The sequence below is a fragment of the Amia ocellicauda genome, chromosome 2 (genome assembly GCF_036373705.1).
Source record: "Amia ocellicauda isolate fAmiCal2 chromosome 2, fAmiCal2.hap1, whole genome shotgun sequence".
In the NCBI taxonomy this organism is placed as follows: Eukaryota; Metazoa; Chordata; class Actinopteri; order Amiiformes; family Amiidae; genus Amia; species Amia ocellicauda.
In genome coordinates this window covers 2635920-2649448 of record NC_089851.1, presented here as the reverse complement: position 1 = coordinate 2649448, position 13529 = coordinate 2635920, and the positions used below count along the sequence as shown (strand labels likewise).

Here is a 13529-nt window from a genome sequence, read left to right as displayed (position 1 = left end):
TGCTTTGATTATGATTATGATGATGATTATGACGTTCACATTCAGATAAACCCCCAAACGATCATGGTGGACGGGTTCTTTAAATATCTGCGCTCCGGTTCATGTCACATGACGCTGGCCCCGCCCTCTGCAGCGTCACATGACGCGCCGGATGAGTGCGGAAGCAGCATGTCTCCGCGGCGCTGTGCTCGCTTGCTGCCGCTCTGCGCTGCCCGGCTCCGGCGCGCCGTGTCGGGGTGGCCTGCCTCCGTGACCCCGTGTCCGCAGAGCCTGGCTTCCGTGTGCAGACGCGCCTGTCGGCCGCGGAGGGAAGCGCCTGCAGCCGCTCATGTCGGAAGGTCACCCGGGGCCGGAGGGAATAGCGGCTCCAGGGGTGACAGTGTCTGGCGGCCGAGCCTGCTGTCTCTCTGCGGTAATAATGCGGGTCTTTATGCGGGAATCCGGGTGCTGTAGCAGAGTCGTGCACGTCTGCAGGGCCTGGCACACGGGCTGTAATAAAACAAGTCCAGGCCCCGTGTAGGGCAGGCAGGGCCTTCATGGGCGTCATAGTGCTGCCGTGACCCTCACGTCCTGGTGTGCTCTGATCTACAGATATTGAACAATAATAGAAGAAAGTTAACCTGGCATTGTGTTTTTGGGTGACTGGTTTGAGGAGGGGCTGGGGAACCGGTCCGCTTTATCCGCCGTCCGCCAGGTGTCGGTGTTGAGCTGACCTGTGTCAGCATGTCCCCCGGCTGCGCGATGTTGCTGTAGCTCTCAGTCGTGTGAAGTTGTTGAAATCGTTGTTTTCAGCGTTTTCCTTCTTCACGAAGTCGGAGGAGAGCGAGGAAGACGAGGCCAAGAAGAAGGAAGATGCCATTATTCTGCTTCTCAAGAGAGCCAAGGTATTTCAGTTATGTTTCCGTTTAAATACATGGAGAAAAGATGGAGTGTCAGTTTCTTTAAAACAATATAAAAACGTTGCAGTGAATGAGATCGGTAGGAAGTATGAACAGATCCAATGCGATGATCATGAGAGCAGGCACGGCTCAGCTGGAGCCCAGGGACGCAGCTCATCGTCCTGGGTGTCTGAAGGCCAAGGAGATGTAGTAAGAGTCCAGTGACCCGGGCCCTGCGAGAGTTTAGAGTTCATCTCAGGATTACAAGATTAAATCAGATGCTGTGTCAACTCACAACAAGTACCCGAACTCATGACTAAACCGAAGCTATGAGCCTTTCTGATTCCCGTTTACTCTCCCCGTCCTGCAGTAGAGTGTGTTCTTGATGCTGAAAGGGAACACATTACAGAAATTTCGTACCTGGGGCAGTGCATGATGGGTAAACTCAGTGTTCAGTCTGTTCAACCTGTTTAACTGGGACTGGAGCTGCCCGTCCCTGCCTAGTCAGGGCACTCTGTCTGCACTCTGCCCTGTAGGTGTCAGTGTTGAGCAGGGTGCTGTGCACATTGAGCCCTGTAGGTGTCAGTGTTGAGCAGGGTGCTGTGCCGTGTGTTTCAGCTGAGCATCATGCAAGGGGAGCTGGAGGATGCGGACAGGTTTCTCCACCAAGCTGCCAGGCTGGCACACCAGAGCCACAACACCCAAGCCATCACCTACACCTACAGCATGGTAAGGACTCCTACCCAGGGACAACGTGGGGTTGTACAGACACGCACTCACACACAGATGCACATCCTATATTGTGATTTGCACGCATTGTATTTATGATGTGATGATAGTAATTATAATGATAAATTGAAACAACAGCATGTTTGGGTCTCTATGCAATACAAGCCTCTCTCTCACTCTCTGCAGATGGGGAATTTGGCGTTCATCCGTGGACAGCTTCCCAGTGTGAGTAGAGCTGCGGCGGGGCGGTGCTGCTGTTAAACCCGTGACCCCGCGCTTTGCTGTGACGCTCTGTGTGATGCCGAGTCCTGTGTTCTTGGTCTTCCCGCAGGCAGAGAAGCTCTTCAAAGCCGCCATGAGCATCATGCTGGCCGGCGGGGCTCCTGAGGTGATTCCCATTTCAGTGAATCTCATCTTGATTATATAGCACCTTTCATGATGACTGCAGTTTCAAATAATAAAATGCAGAAACTAGACGCATCTCCCAGCAGGGGTCGATAGGCTGTGATATCAAAGGGCAAATAACGGTAGCTCTGCACAGCACTCTCTGAGCTCAAACAATCACCAGATTCAAAATACAAGAGTAAATGTGTTCCAAATTGTACTGAATGGAATATATTACACTATATTCAATATTGTTCAAAACCACTACAGGGAGCCTTAAGCTCTTAAGAGACTCAGTGTGGCTGATATAACTCCCATACAGAGGGCCTAGTGGATGGGGATCATATATTACAGCCATGCCGGACAGAGGTTTATGACGCCTATGTCACACTTGAATTTTAAAGGTTAAACTACATTTACTTGTTTTTTTTTCCCCTCTCTGACTCATTCCCCAATTCTCTCTTTCTCTCCCTCCTTCCCTCTCTGTGAAGGATGACGATGCTGTGATTGAGATGTCTCTGAAGCTGGCCAGTATATACGCTGCTCAGAAGCAGTGAGTTCATCTCCCTCCCCTGCTCTCATGTCTCGATTGTGCGCTTATTCACAGCGCTCCATGAGTGGATTTCAAATAATGTGTGGGGGGAAAAAAAGTCTCTTGATATCCAATATTGCTAAACCCAACCCCTGTCTCTGTCTCTGTCCCTCTCGCTCTGTCCTGTCTTTGTCTCCCCACACAGGCACGAGCTGGCTGAGCATGGGTTCGAGTTCTGCACGGAGTCGCTGGAGGCGAAGATCAAGAGGCAGAAGGAGCTCCCTGAGGGAAGTCTGCCTGGTGAGCAGCAGGGGCAACTCTTTCCCAGTTGGGGCCCCTAAGTTGACGTGATCGCTTCTTTGCATAGACCCCCCATACCCCATGCTTAATGTAGGGCACAGCTGCTCCTCGGGGGCCACCAACCAGGTGCGTGAGACGGTTACTAGATGCCCTGAACCTATAGTTGGGGTGATATCTTTCTTGAAGTGTGGAGCCCAGAACTGTCCACAGTGTCCAGATGAGCTCTAACTAGTGCATTGTACAGTCTGAACATCACTGCCCTTGTTCTCAATTCTACACTTTTGACAATATACCCTAGCATTGTGTTTGCCTTTTTTATTGCTTCCCCACATTGTTAGGATGGAGAAAGTGAGGAGTCCACATAGACTCCTAGGTCTTTCTCATGCGTTACTTCATCTAGTTCTATTCCTCCCATAGTGTAATTATAGTGGACATGTTTGTTACCTGCATGTATTACCTTGCACTCGTGCACATTGAATTTCATCTGCCAGGTGTCGGCCCACAACTGAATATTATCTAAGTCCCTCTGAATAGCCTGTGCTGCCAAGATTGTATCTGCTGAGGCACCTATTTTAGTATCATCTGCAAATTTGACAAGTTTGCTAACTATCCCAGAGTCCAGATCATTAATATAGATTAGAAACAGCACAGGCCCTAGTACTGATCCCTGTGGAACTCCACTAACAACCTCACTCCAGTTAGAAGCGACTCCTCTAATCGACACCCTCTGTTTCCTAGACATCAACCAGTTCATAATCCATCTACTTACATTACCCTGAATGCCTACAGCTTCCAATTTGAGGATCAGTCTTTGGTGTGGAACCTTATCAAAAGCTTCCTGTAAGGAACAGGGGTTGAGGCATCTCAGTCCTGGCCCAGCCGCAGGGAGGGCGCTGCGGTCGTCTTCTCCCTCATCCCTCGCTTCAATCCTAACGGTTGCCCTTTTCCCTCCCCCTGCAGAAGAGGAGCGGGCCAACACCAGGCTGCTGCTGGGCCTGTGTCTGGACTCCCACGCCCGCTACCTCACCGAGCGGCGCCGGCTGGACCAGGCCCGGCAGAACTACGTGCGCGCCCTGCAGATCTGCAGCGAGGAACAGGGAGAGGCACACCCACAGGTACCGCACGGAGGGGGGGGTGCCAATGAGACTGGGGGTCACGTGAATCGGAATCGGGTCTTTATACACTTTGAAACTCATGCTCAGCCCTGTTCCCACTGTTCGCACAGCCCCATCTTTTTGGCACATTAGGGGTTAGTGTGCGTTACTGACAGTGTTCTGGGTGCCTGGGACTATTTACTGCTGTAGTGCAGCCCTGAGGTCAGTGTGGAGTCAAATCGGTTGGACTGAGCGGCTCTGGGTTCTGTCCCTGTGTGCAGACCGTGGTGCTGATGAACGACCTGGCGGCGCTGCTGGACCTGCAGGGCCGGTACCAGGAGGCGGAGGAGCTGGCGAGCCAGGCGCTGCAGCTGGCCCAAGAGGCGGAGCTGCCCGAGCAACACGTGCTGCTGTGCAACATGGCCGGCATCCTGATGCACCGGGGTGAGGAGTGGGCAGCGCCGCACAAAAGACGCACACTTCATTACATAATGCCATACACACATGGTTTTCTTGTGCCGTTATGCATGTGTTTGTGTGGATGTGCACGTCTTTTTTGAGAAACTCACCCTGTCCCGGACGGCCCTGTGCTCGTGGCAGACAGCCGGGCGCTGCTCGGACAGGTTTCAGTGTGGCGCGGTCGGCTGACCGGCTGTGTCGTTGTCGTTGTTCCTCAGGGCGGCTGGCGGAGGCGGGGCGTGTGTACAGGGAAGCGCTGGCTCTGGCCCAGGCACTGGGGGACAGCGAGAGCGTGCAGCACATCAGAGCAGGCCTGGAGGAGCTGGGGCGGCACAAGGAGGCTGGAGAGAGCGAGCAAGCCTGAGGGGAGACTGGTAAGCTGGGAGCCCTGGGGCGGTGGGTACAGTGGGGGCGCACAGAAACGGGGGTGGGCAGAGGTACTATGAGACAACGCCCCTCTCACAGCCAGTCTCTAATCCCACTTCCCCTTCTCGCTGACAGGAAGGGGGTGTGGGGTGAACGCAGCCCTGTGGTGTCGGTGCTGGGACCTGGGTGGGGCCAGAGAGAGAGAGAGAGAGAGAGAGAGAGAGAGACAGACTCCTCGGTGCGGTGCGGGGCGGGCCACTGCTGAGACGGGGCTGGGCGATGGGAAACTGGACTTGTACCAGCTGCCCTGTTTGCTCCCCTCCACGTCTGGATTTATCTTACAGAGGCACCGGGCGGCTGAGATGCCCAGTGGGGACAGTGGGAAGAACAGTGTGGGTGTGGAAATAAAAGTACTGTTGTGCTGAACAGCTCAAGTGCAGCGTCTGTCCTGTTCCTCCTGTCTGCATATTGGGTGTTAGAAGAGAGAGAGAGTGTGTGTGTGTGTGTGGTACATGCACAAACCTTTTTGCATCCTGTTTTATACACAATAAACGGGCACTGGGCTGTGGAAATGTAATTTATTTTTATTCTGAGATTGTACAGGGTTTGCTCAGTGGGGAGAGCACGCTCCCACCTCCACTGTCCAGTTTGAAAAATAGATACAGTATTCTATACATTCCCAACAAAGCAAAGCAGACCAGGCTCTATATATAGATTTATCTATCTATCTGTGCTGGGTTAAGGTTCGTTAGTTTTCTTCTGGTAAAGTCAAGGTCACGCCTTTCAAACAACACCCTAAGAAATGATGCATTTGCGATGTGAGAAACGCAAGCCACCCTGCCGTTCGACGGCAGTTTGTGTTGTCTGAGGCAGCCAGCCCCTCTTTAGGTCTCCTTTCCTTGGCCCAATGGGGGGGGAACATTAAATTAAACTATTAAATCAGCCTAATGCGATCGAGTCTCTCGTGAGAGGTGCACGTACGCACGTCCCACAGCACCTGCCTCAACGACGCCACGTTTCCACCCCTCGCTGCAAAACGCTGCGGCTAATGCATGCAAATAAAAGGGGCACCCTCTAAAAACCACAGGAGGCCAAACAGAACCACCATCAAATAACACCCTGAAATTATGCCAATCCAGTTCACGAAGGCTTCAGTTAGAGATAAATGACTGGATCCACCCAAGCCACATGAGCACCCCTCTCTGTCATGGAATCCAAGTATAAATCAAACAAAACGAGAAAAGGTGAAAACGAGCTCAGGCTGGGTTTGCCTTGGTGCTGTTTTATGGGTGTAATTGGGTTGTTCTAAAGGGGTACGGAGCCCAGGATCGGCACTGTGGGGACGTCGCCACACAGCAGCACAGTCCTGCACCGCTCCACTCTTACACCGTTAGACCAGCAGAGCGAAGGGAACGATTCTGGAATGATGCCCGAGAGGGACAACACAGAACAGACTTGGGACAACAATCCGCCTCTCCAAGCATTCCAGTGACACACGAGCTCAAACATTTCTTTCCTTTGACTAAACTTTCTCTCCCCCCGATGTGCGCGTGGCTCTCGGTGTGCCGTCTCGGCCGAGCGGACCTCAGTGTGCCGTCGAGGAGAGAGACGGACGAGGTGCAGACGCGAGGGAAAGGACAGGAGGGCAACGGATTGAGTCCTGCAAACACGAAGGGACAAGAAATCAAGCAGTAAAGAAAAAAGACAAGGGGAGAGGGTTTATCCTTTTACACTCTGACCTGAGGGGGAAATAATCTTTAAAAGAAAGAAAACTCACTGGGAACCCAGAACACAATCGAAGGAAAGCGGGGCCTGTTCCCAGCGCACCAATAACCGGGCTGGCTGGGTTTTGGCAGCAGCTCACGATCATGCTTTTCTAAGCTAGGCGTGCATCTCTGGGGGTCACCCAGGGGCCCCGTGTCATCGAGCGTGGCCCCCGCGCTCGTTCCTGTCCAGCCTTCAGAAAAACAGCCGTTTCGCACCTCAGTCCTGTGACAGACAGACGGGACGGGCGAGTCCCCTCTCTGGCGGCCCAACGAAGGTTCAGACTCAGGTCTCAGAGCTGCTCCTCCTCCTCCTCCTCCTCCTCCTCCTCCTCCTCCTTTCCATCCTCTTCCTCCTCCTCCTCCCCGGCCAGCCCACCGCAGCTCAGGGGGCCTGGTCTTCATCATCGTCGGAGACCTGGTCGGGGAGCAGGGCCCGCGTGTGACTGGCGCGGATGCTGGCGATGTTGGGGCAGGAGGAGAGCAGGTTGGCGATGCCCGTCAGGGTGACCCCCGTGCCGTCCAGGTTCACCTGGCTCAGCCTCATCTGGCGCAGGTACTTCAGACCTGGGGGGGGAGAGTGAAAGAAAGCAGATCAGAATGGAAATCACACTGTAGGACAGGCTGGAGAAGTCCTCCTCCTCCTCCTCCCCCCCCACTACCACGCCCTCTTCCTCACCGTGGTCAGTGATGCGCGTGCGGCTCAGGTTGAGCTTGAGCAGCTGTGTGCAGCGCAGGAGCCCCCGCCGCACCACCGAGTCCCCCACCTGCGTGCTGGCCAGGCCCAGGACCTGCGCACGAAACACGCACCGTTAGGGACAGACAGACATGGGACGCAGGACTTGTGAGACAGGCAAGGGCAAAAAGAGGGCAAGGCAGAAGAAGAAAGGCAGTCAGGCCGAGCGAGCAAGTGGCAGAGAGAGAGAGAGGGCGGGGGACGGGGCACACGGACGCGGTGGGAAAGCCTGGGGACGCACACGGAGGGATGTGATGTAGAGGTGCACGGGGCCAGGTACCTGCAGGTGGGGCAGGCAGGAGACGCAGGTGGCCACCCCTCGGCTGGTGACGGCCGTGCGGTCCAGACACAACTCCAGCAGCTCCTGCAGCCCGCGCAGGGGGGGCAGCCCTGCGTCCGACACCAGCGTGTTACTGAGGGACAGCTTCTTCAGCCTGGGGAGGGGAGGGGAGGGGAGGGGAGGGGAGGGGAGGGAGAGAGAGATTATGCACATCACTCTGGGTTTCAAAGGTCCATAAAAATGTCCCATCAGACAGCATTAGAAGACAGGCGTCCAGCAGTGTATTGATCGTCTCCTCTGATCTCTCGCGTTGCAGATTTCTGCAGGGCCGGGGGGGGCAGGCCAGGGCGAGGCACGGACCCTGACCTGGTCATGGTGGCGAGGTGTGCGGTGCCAAGGTCCGTGACGTGGGTGTAGTCCGTGAGGTCGAGCTCCGACAGCAGCGCCAGGTGGGACAGGAAGACCAGGCCGCTGTCCGTCACAGAGTGGCGCCCCGGCAGGGTCAGCTGGGTCAGTCTGAGGCCTGGCAGAGGGGCAGGAAACACAGAGTTAAAAAAAGGCTTCCATGCATCTAAGACGCCAGGCTGAAATGCAGAACGCTCACAGGGCTCACCGGAGACGATCTCCAGGGCATGGTTGCCATCTGCGACCGGTATGCCTGCCAGGCTGAGTGTGGAGAGGGACGGGTGGGCCGCCAAGTGCTGCAGGGACCCCTCGGTCACCCGCGTCCCGTCCAGGTGCAGCGTCTGCAGGCTGGGCAGCTCCGCCAGCGCCGACACATCGCTCACCTGGGGGAGACATTTGCACAGTCCGTCAACCAAACAACCCGAATGAAAACGCAATCAAACGCACGCACATCCAACCCGTGGACTATTGATCAGCAGACCCCCCCCCCCCCCCACCTCTCTGCACGCAGTACCTTGGTGTGCTTGAGGCTGAGCAGCCGCAGCTGGGGCACACAGCGGGGCAGCGCCGCCAGGGTGGCCTCAGTCACGCCGGTCTGGTTGAGGCTGAGCTGGGCGAGCGAAGAGGGCGCCGAACGCAGGTACGTCACCATGCCGCAGTCGCTCACCTTGGTCTGGTCCAGGGACAGGTAGGACAGGCCCTTCAGACCTGCAGGGAGCGGACACGCCGAGGGGATGGGTTCACTGAACCGAACAGAACCGGCGCAGAGCGAAAGATGCAATGGTTCCCAACTGGGCCCGTGTGGAAGATGTAGACATGAGTCTCTGCATTATTTTTCAAAGTGAATTCTTTTATATGGATCATCTTTCCGTGTTTTCTTCAGTTGGTCTTTTACATAAAGCGCTGTAACAGATGTGCAAGGTCTCTGCTAACGCCCCGCGGACAGGTGTGTCAGTGAGCTTACACCTTCTGTGTGTGTCTAAATCCCACTTCATCCAGTGTATCGACACACCCAGACTGGATCGCCGTAGGGCAATCCTGGGAGGCAGAACAATTAGAATGTTACTACTCTTCGGTTAATACAAGACGCTGCTGCCGGGATCTCAATCAAAACAAGAAAACACGAACCCCTCGCTCTGACACTAGCTCCCCTTCACTGGCCTCTTTTATTTGAAGCCCGAGACTGAGATCGTCCGATACAGGAGTGCTGCACAATCTAATCAAAGCCATGTGAAGCCAGCTATACTCAGTGTACACTTCATATACAAAAAGAAAAGTGTGGAAACGAGTTTGAATCTGTACTGTTTTATGGCTTCATTTTATTGCGGTTATATTGCTTTATTGTGCGATTGTAATTGACTTCTGTTATTGTTGTGCGCTGGAGGGCAATACTCTCCGGTGGAATTGCGATCCATCTGGCCGGACTCGTAACCTGTGCTGCACCCCCCACGCCCCGTACAGGAGGAGAGCCAGCGCACCTGTGATGTGCTGCAGGCAGGAGTCGGTCAGCTTGCAGCAGGCGGCCAGGTTTAGATGCTGGAGCTTCTGCAGGCTGGACAGCACCGAGAGGCCCGCGTCTGGACAGAGAGAGAGAGAGAGAGACACCCGTCCTCAGTGTCACAGCAGAGCTGAGCCGCGGCACACCCTCGATTGGGGGGAAGGGCCGGCCCTACCTGTGATGAGGGGCGAGGAGACCAGGCTGAGCTGCTTCAGGGCGGTGAAGGCCCGCAGCTGTCTCAGCAGCTCGTTGGTGGAGTACGGGTAGCAGTTGAGGACGAACTTCTGCAGTGGGCAGCCGAAGAAGAGCTCCAGGGTGCGCGGGCGCAGGAGCCGCTCCCGGGCCATGTGGGTCAGGAGCAGCTCGGCCAGCTCCGGGGTCAGACACGACAGACTGCTGCTGTACTGCATACTGGGAGCTGGGAGAGAGAGAGAGAGAGAGAAAGAGAGAGAGGTGTCAAACTACTGCTGTACTGCATACTGAGCACTGAGGGGGAGAGAGAGAGAGAGAGAGAGAGAGAGAGAAGTGCTCAGACTACTGCTGTACTGCAGACTGGGCACACACACAGAGAGAGAGAGAATTAGGCCTTTATCCACTGATCATTAACATTAAAAAAAAGAGCACTGAAATATTGGATTCACCTAAAAGATAGTGAATCTAACTCACTCCACTTCAAAGCCTTGCAATAGCAGGAGCTCAGCCCAGAGAAGAGTCCCCTCAGCCAGCTGGTCCTGAGGCTCACTGAGCAGAGCCACACTGCGCTCAGTCAGCTGCAGCACCGCACTGCACAAACAATGCCAATCCGACTGAACCAAATTATACAACACCTCAAACGCTCCTATCAGGCTCATTGGGAAACCAACACTAAAACACAAAACAAACTCGAGTGCTATCAGACCCTCAGTCGAAACTACAGCCTGGCAGAATACCTGGTAACTGTCAGAAACACAAAGCAGAGGCAGATCCTGACCAAATACCGGCTCAGTGACCACAGCCTGGCTATAGAAACAGGCCGACACAGACAGACCTGGATGGCCAGGGGGAACAGGAGAGGTCGACACAGAGATGCACTTTCTCCTGACCTGTGAAAAATACTCCCGAACATGGGACAATTTTATAAATAAAATCACTCTCTCCATCCCACAATTCACCAAAATGACAAAACACAGAAAAACTGTCGGTCGTGCTGGGAGAGGGACACAGCCCCACTGGCTGCCCAATATGTGTCCACCTGTCACAGCCTGAGGGACAGCGCGTGACACCAGCCTGAGGAACAGTGTCTAGTGTATAGACACCATGCCTGCTGAGTACTGCAGACTGGGCACTGAGGGAGAGAGAATGCTGCTGTACTGCAGACTGGGAGCTCAGGTAGACAGACTACTGAGAAAGAGAGAATCTCTATTATACAGTTTAAAGGAGGCTGGACACCAACACTGCAGGGGAAAACCACAGTTCTCCCAATTAGACCAGACTAACGAGCTTTAAATACCCAGGGGGACCAATCTACACTCGACAGGACTGTGATATACAGATATACCCGTGTCCTCCGCCTCGTGTCCCGTTCTTCACGTAATCTGTAGGTCACGGGCCGGAGCCCCTGGGTGAGTGACAGAGCAGCGACCTCTGACCTGTCATAAGCGTGACGGTGGCACGGGTGGCCATGGTGCAGAGGGACGGCACGCTGGGGGTCCTGAAGGGCCTCTTCGGGGGCGAGGGGTGCCCAGTGCCCCCCGGAGGCTCGTCCTGCTGCGCCGCTCTCTGCAGCCGATCCACCGCCGCCTGCCCCGCCGCCCCTGGCACGGCGCGTCTGTCCTCGGCGCCCACAGCTGGCTCCGCCGCCGCCTCCTCGGCCCCCTCCCTACCGGAGAAGAGCGAGAGAAGGTGAGAGGGAGATTCGGAGACACCCAGCCAGATGGCTGCCATGAGCGCCTGGGTTGTGACTGACTGGGCTGCGTTCGTGGGCAGTTCTGGGGTGTTTTATACGTGTCGAAGAGGGAGAGGGAGCTGAGGGCAGAGAGAGGCCAGGCCGTGCCACCCTGTCAGCGTGTAGCAGGCAGTGCTCACCGGAGACGGTTGCCCTGGTCTGGCCAGCGGTAGCTGAGCTCCCCCACACCGCGCCCCCGACCGCCGGGAAAGAAGGGCAGGCGCGGCAAACCTGCTGGAGGCAGAGAACGTCAGAGCGCACATGAAATACACACACACACAAACCTGAATACACACACTCACATAAGCACAGACACGAACACACACACACTATGGGCTCAAATTAGCGCCATAAGTATCGCATTAAAAAAATATATATATTGTAAACAAAAAATGCAGACACACAAACCTACACACAAACACACTCAGAAACCTACACACATCCAAACACAAACACACACTCACACAGACCCAGACCCAAACACAGATACACACTAATACATATGTATAAATGAGTTTCCATTCACAGACATACACAGTGACAAGCACTTCAAACACTCGGACAGAGGAACAGAGAGCGCTGAGGCTCACCAGGGAACAGCAACTGTGGATCTCCATTCTCTTCATCTAGAGGCTGCTCCTCCTCCTCCTCTTCTTCCTCCCCTGAGCTGGACCCCTCCTCCACCTCCCCAGCTACCAGCTTGTGCCCCCGTCCTGCCCAGAAAACACGCGATTCAACATGCTGCCAGTGCACCTTCAAGAGCTTAAAGGGGGAAAAAGACAACTGAAACTGTGACTTAAAAGCCCTCAGACTGGGGGTCTTACCCCAGCGATGGGACACCGCGGAGAACGGAGGCTGCAGACCCGGTATCCCAGCATGCTCCACTGCCTGCTCCCAGAGCGGAGAGGGCAGGATGGGAGGTGGAAACAGCTCCTCCTCCGCCTCCTCCTCCGCAGCCTCCTCTTCATTGGCCCCCGGCAGCTGCACCCCGTTGGGGGCCTCCTGCAGGGGCCTGGGGCTCGGCGGCTCCGGTGGGGTCTCGGGGGGGGTGGTCTGGATGCAGAGCGCGGCGTTGGGCGTCAGGCCCAGGGAGCGCAGGGAGCAGGCCAGCTCCGCCTCGCCAAAGCGCTTCCTGGGAAAGCCCTGCAGCAGCGCGAAGGAGGCCAGAGACGGGTGGCGGCCGGAGATGTGCTCTACCACGCTGCGCAAGGGTGTGTCAGCCGGGAAGCGCTCCCTCATCGAGTCGCCTGAGGGGAGCCGGATCTGCGCCAGAGCCGGGGGGAGGAGAGACAGTTGTGACACCCCTGGAGCGAGCGCACACCTAGGTGCATTTACTCGGTACTTTAATGGTAAACATGACACCCTGACGCCATGCCTCTCACCATGAGTACGCAGTGGTTGTCCACGCTGGTCTGGATCTTGCCCCCCAGGCGCTGGCCCTGCGGGGCGGAGGCGGGGGGCTCTGACTGGCTGCTGGGCTGACTCTTCTCCTGCAGGCACCTGCGGTCGTCAGCGATGCGCTTCAGCACCAGCTCCCGCTCCTGCCGGGGCACGACAGCAAGGTCAAGCACTCGGACACATGCACAGTGCCCCCCCACACACACAGCTGACGGGACCCTCAGCCAGCAGGGGGCGTACCTTCTTTTTGAGCTGCTTCTCGGTCCGAGCCTCCTGGGCCACGCGTTCCCGCTGCAGCTCCTGGAAGCCGTTCCTGTCCTGCTTGATCCGGGACCCCAGGGGCGGGGTGTCGGCCTCGGTGGGGGACGACAGAGGGCTGGGACCTGCGAAAGCACAGGGCGTTCAAGAGAGCGAGAGAGAGAGTGTGACACACTGACACAGAGTATCCAGTGGTGTTCGTTAAGTTTACAGAAAGAGGCTGAGACTCAAAACTACTGGCTCATACAGCACTATGGGGGGCTGGGGGAACCGTCAGCACTGCGTCGGCTCAGAACTCTAACCTCAGCCGCCGAGCTTCGTCATTGGGAGCGTTTAGCACCGTGCCTCACTGCGTTAGGACACAAACACACAGCTGCTCGGCCCAGAGGGCACAAGGCTACCTCTAGCACTAGTAAACAAGCGTCTTTGTGAAAACGCAATCCAGCCTGCGACTGTGTAAGACGCCACTGAGAGCTACAAGCCGTTCCTCTCATCGTCTGAACTGCTTCCCAAGTCCAGCCACAG

At 55.8% G+C, this 13529-nt stretch overlaps 2 protein-coding genes across 2 annotated transcripts in view; one reads left to right on the top strand and one right to left on the bottom strand.

Annotated features, from left to right (window-relative positions):
* The first annotated feature begins 98 nt into the window (after nucleotides 1-98).
* ttc19 (tetratricopeptide repeat domain 19) lies at nucleotides 99-5176 on the top strand. Its single transcript, XM_066716220.1, has 11 exons — nucleotides 99-412; nucleotides 793-884; nucleotides 1497-1607; nucleotides 1794-1832; nucleotides 1939-1995; nucleotides 2483-2544; nucleotides 2729-2823; nucleotides 3784-3938; nucleotides 4199-4361; nucleotides 4595-4750; nucleotides 4878-5176. The coding sequence occupies exons 1-10, from the start codon at nucleotides 109-111 to the stop codon at nucleotides 4738-4740; spliced, it is 1224 nt and encodes a 407-aa protein (XP_066572317.1). The 5' UTR covers nucleotides 99-108; the 3' UTR covers nucleotides 4741-4750; nucleotides 4878-5176.
* Nucleotides 5177-5306: 130 nt separating this feature from the next.
* Nucleotides 5307-13529, bottom strand: part of LOC136762205 (uncharacterized) — a 23699-nt gene continuing 15476 nt past the window's right edge. Inside the window, exons 4-17 of the mRNA XM_066716219.1 lie at nucleotides 12987-13129; nucleotides 12731-12889; nucleotides 12173-12611; nucleotides 11939-12061; nucleotides 11489-11582; nucleotides 11053-11282; nucleotides 9600-9842; nucleotides 9405-9503; nucleotides 8441-8634; nucleotides 8135-8309; nucleotides 7888-8044; nucleotides 7522-7675; nucleotides 7185-7296; nucleotides 5307-7072 (exon numbers count right to left, since the gene is read on the bottom strand). Coding sequence (XP_066572316.1) covers nucleotides 6891-7072; nucleotides 7185-7296; nucleotides 7522-7675; nucleotides 7888-8044; nucleotides 8135-8309; nucleotides 8441-8634; nucleotides 9405-9503; nucleotides 9600-9842; nucleotides 11053-11282; nucleotides 11489-11582; nucleotides 11939-12061; nucleotides 12173-12611; nucleotides 12731-12889; nucleotides 12987-13129 — 2504 coding nt within the window. The 3' untranslated portion in view covers nucleotides 5307-6890. The remainder of the gene's footprint in view (nucleotides 7073-7184; nucleotides 7297-7521; nucleotides 7676-7887; nucleotides 8045-8134; nucleotides 8310-8440; nucleotides 8635-9404; nucleotides 9504-9599; nucleotides 9843-11052; nucleotides 11283-11488; nucleotides 11583-11938; nucleotides 12062-12172; nucleotides 12612-12730; nucleotides 12890-12986; nucleotides 13130-13529) is intronic.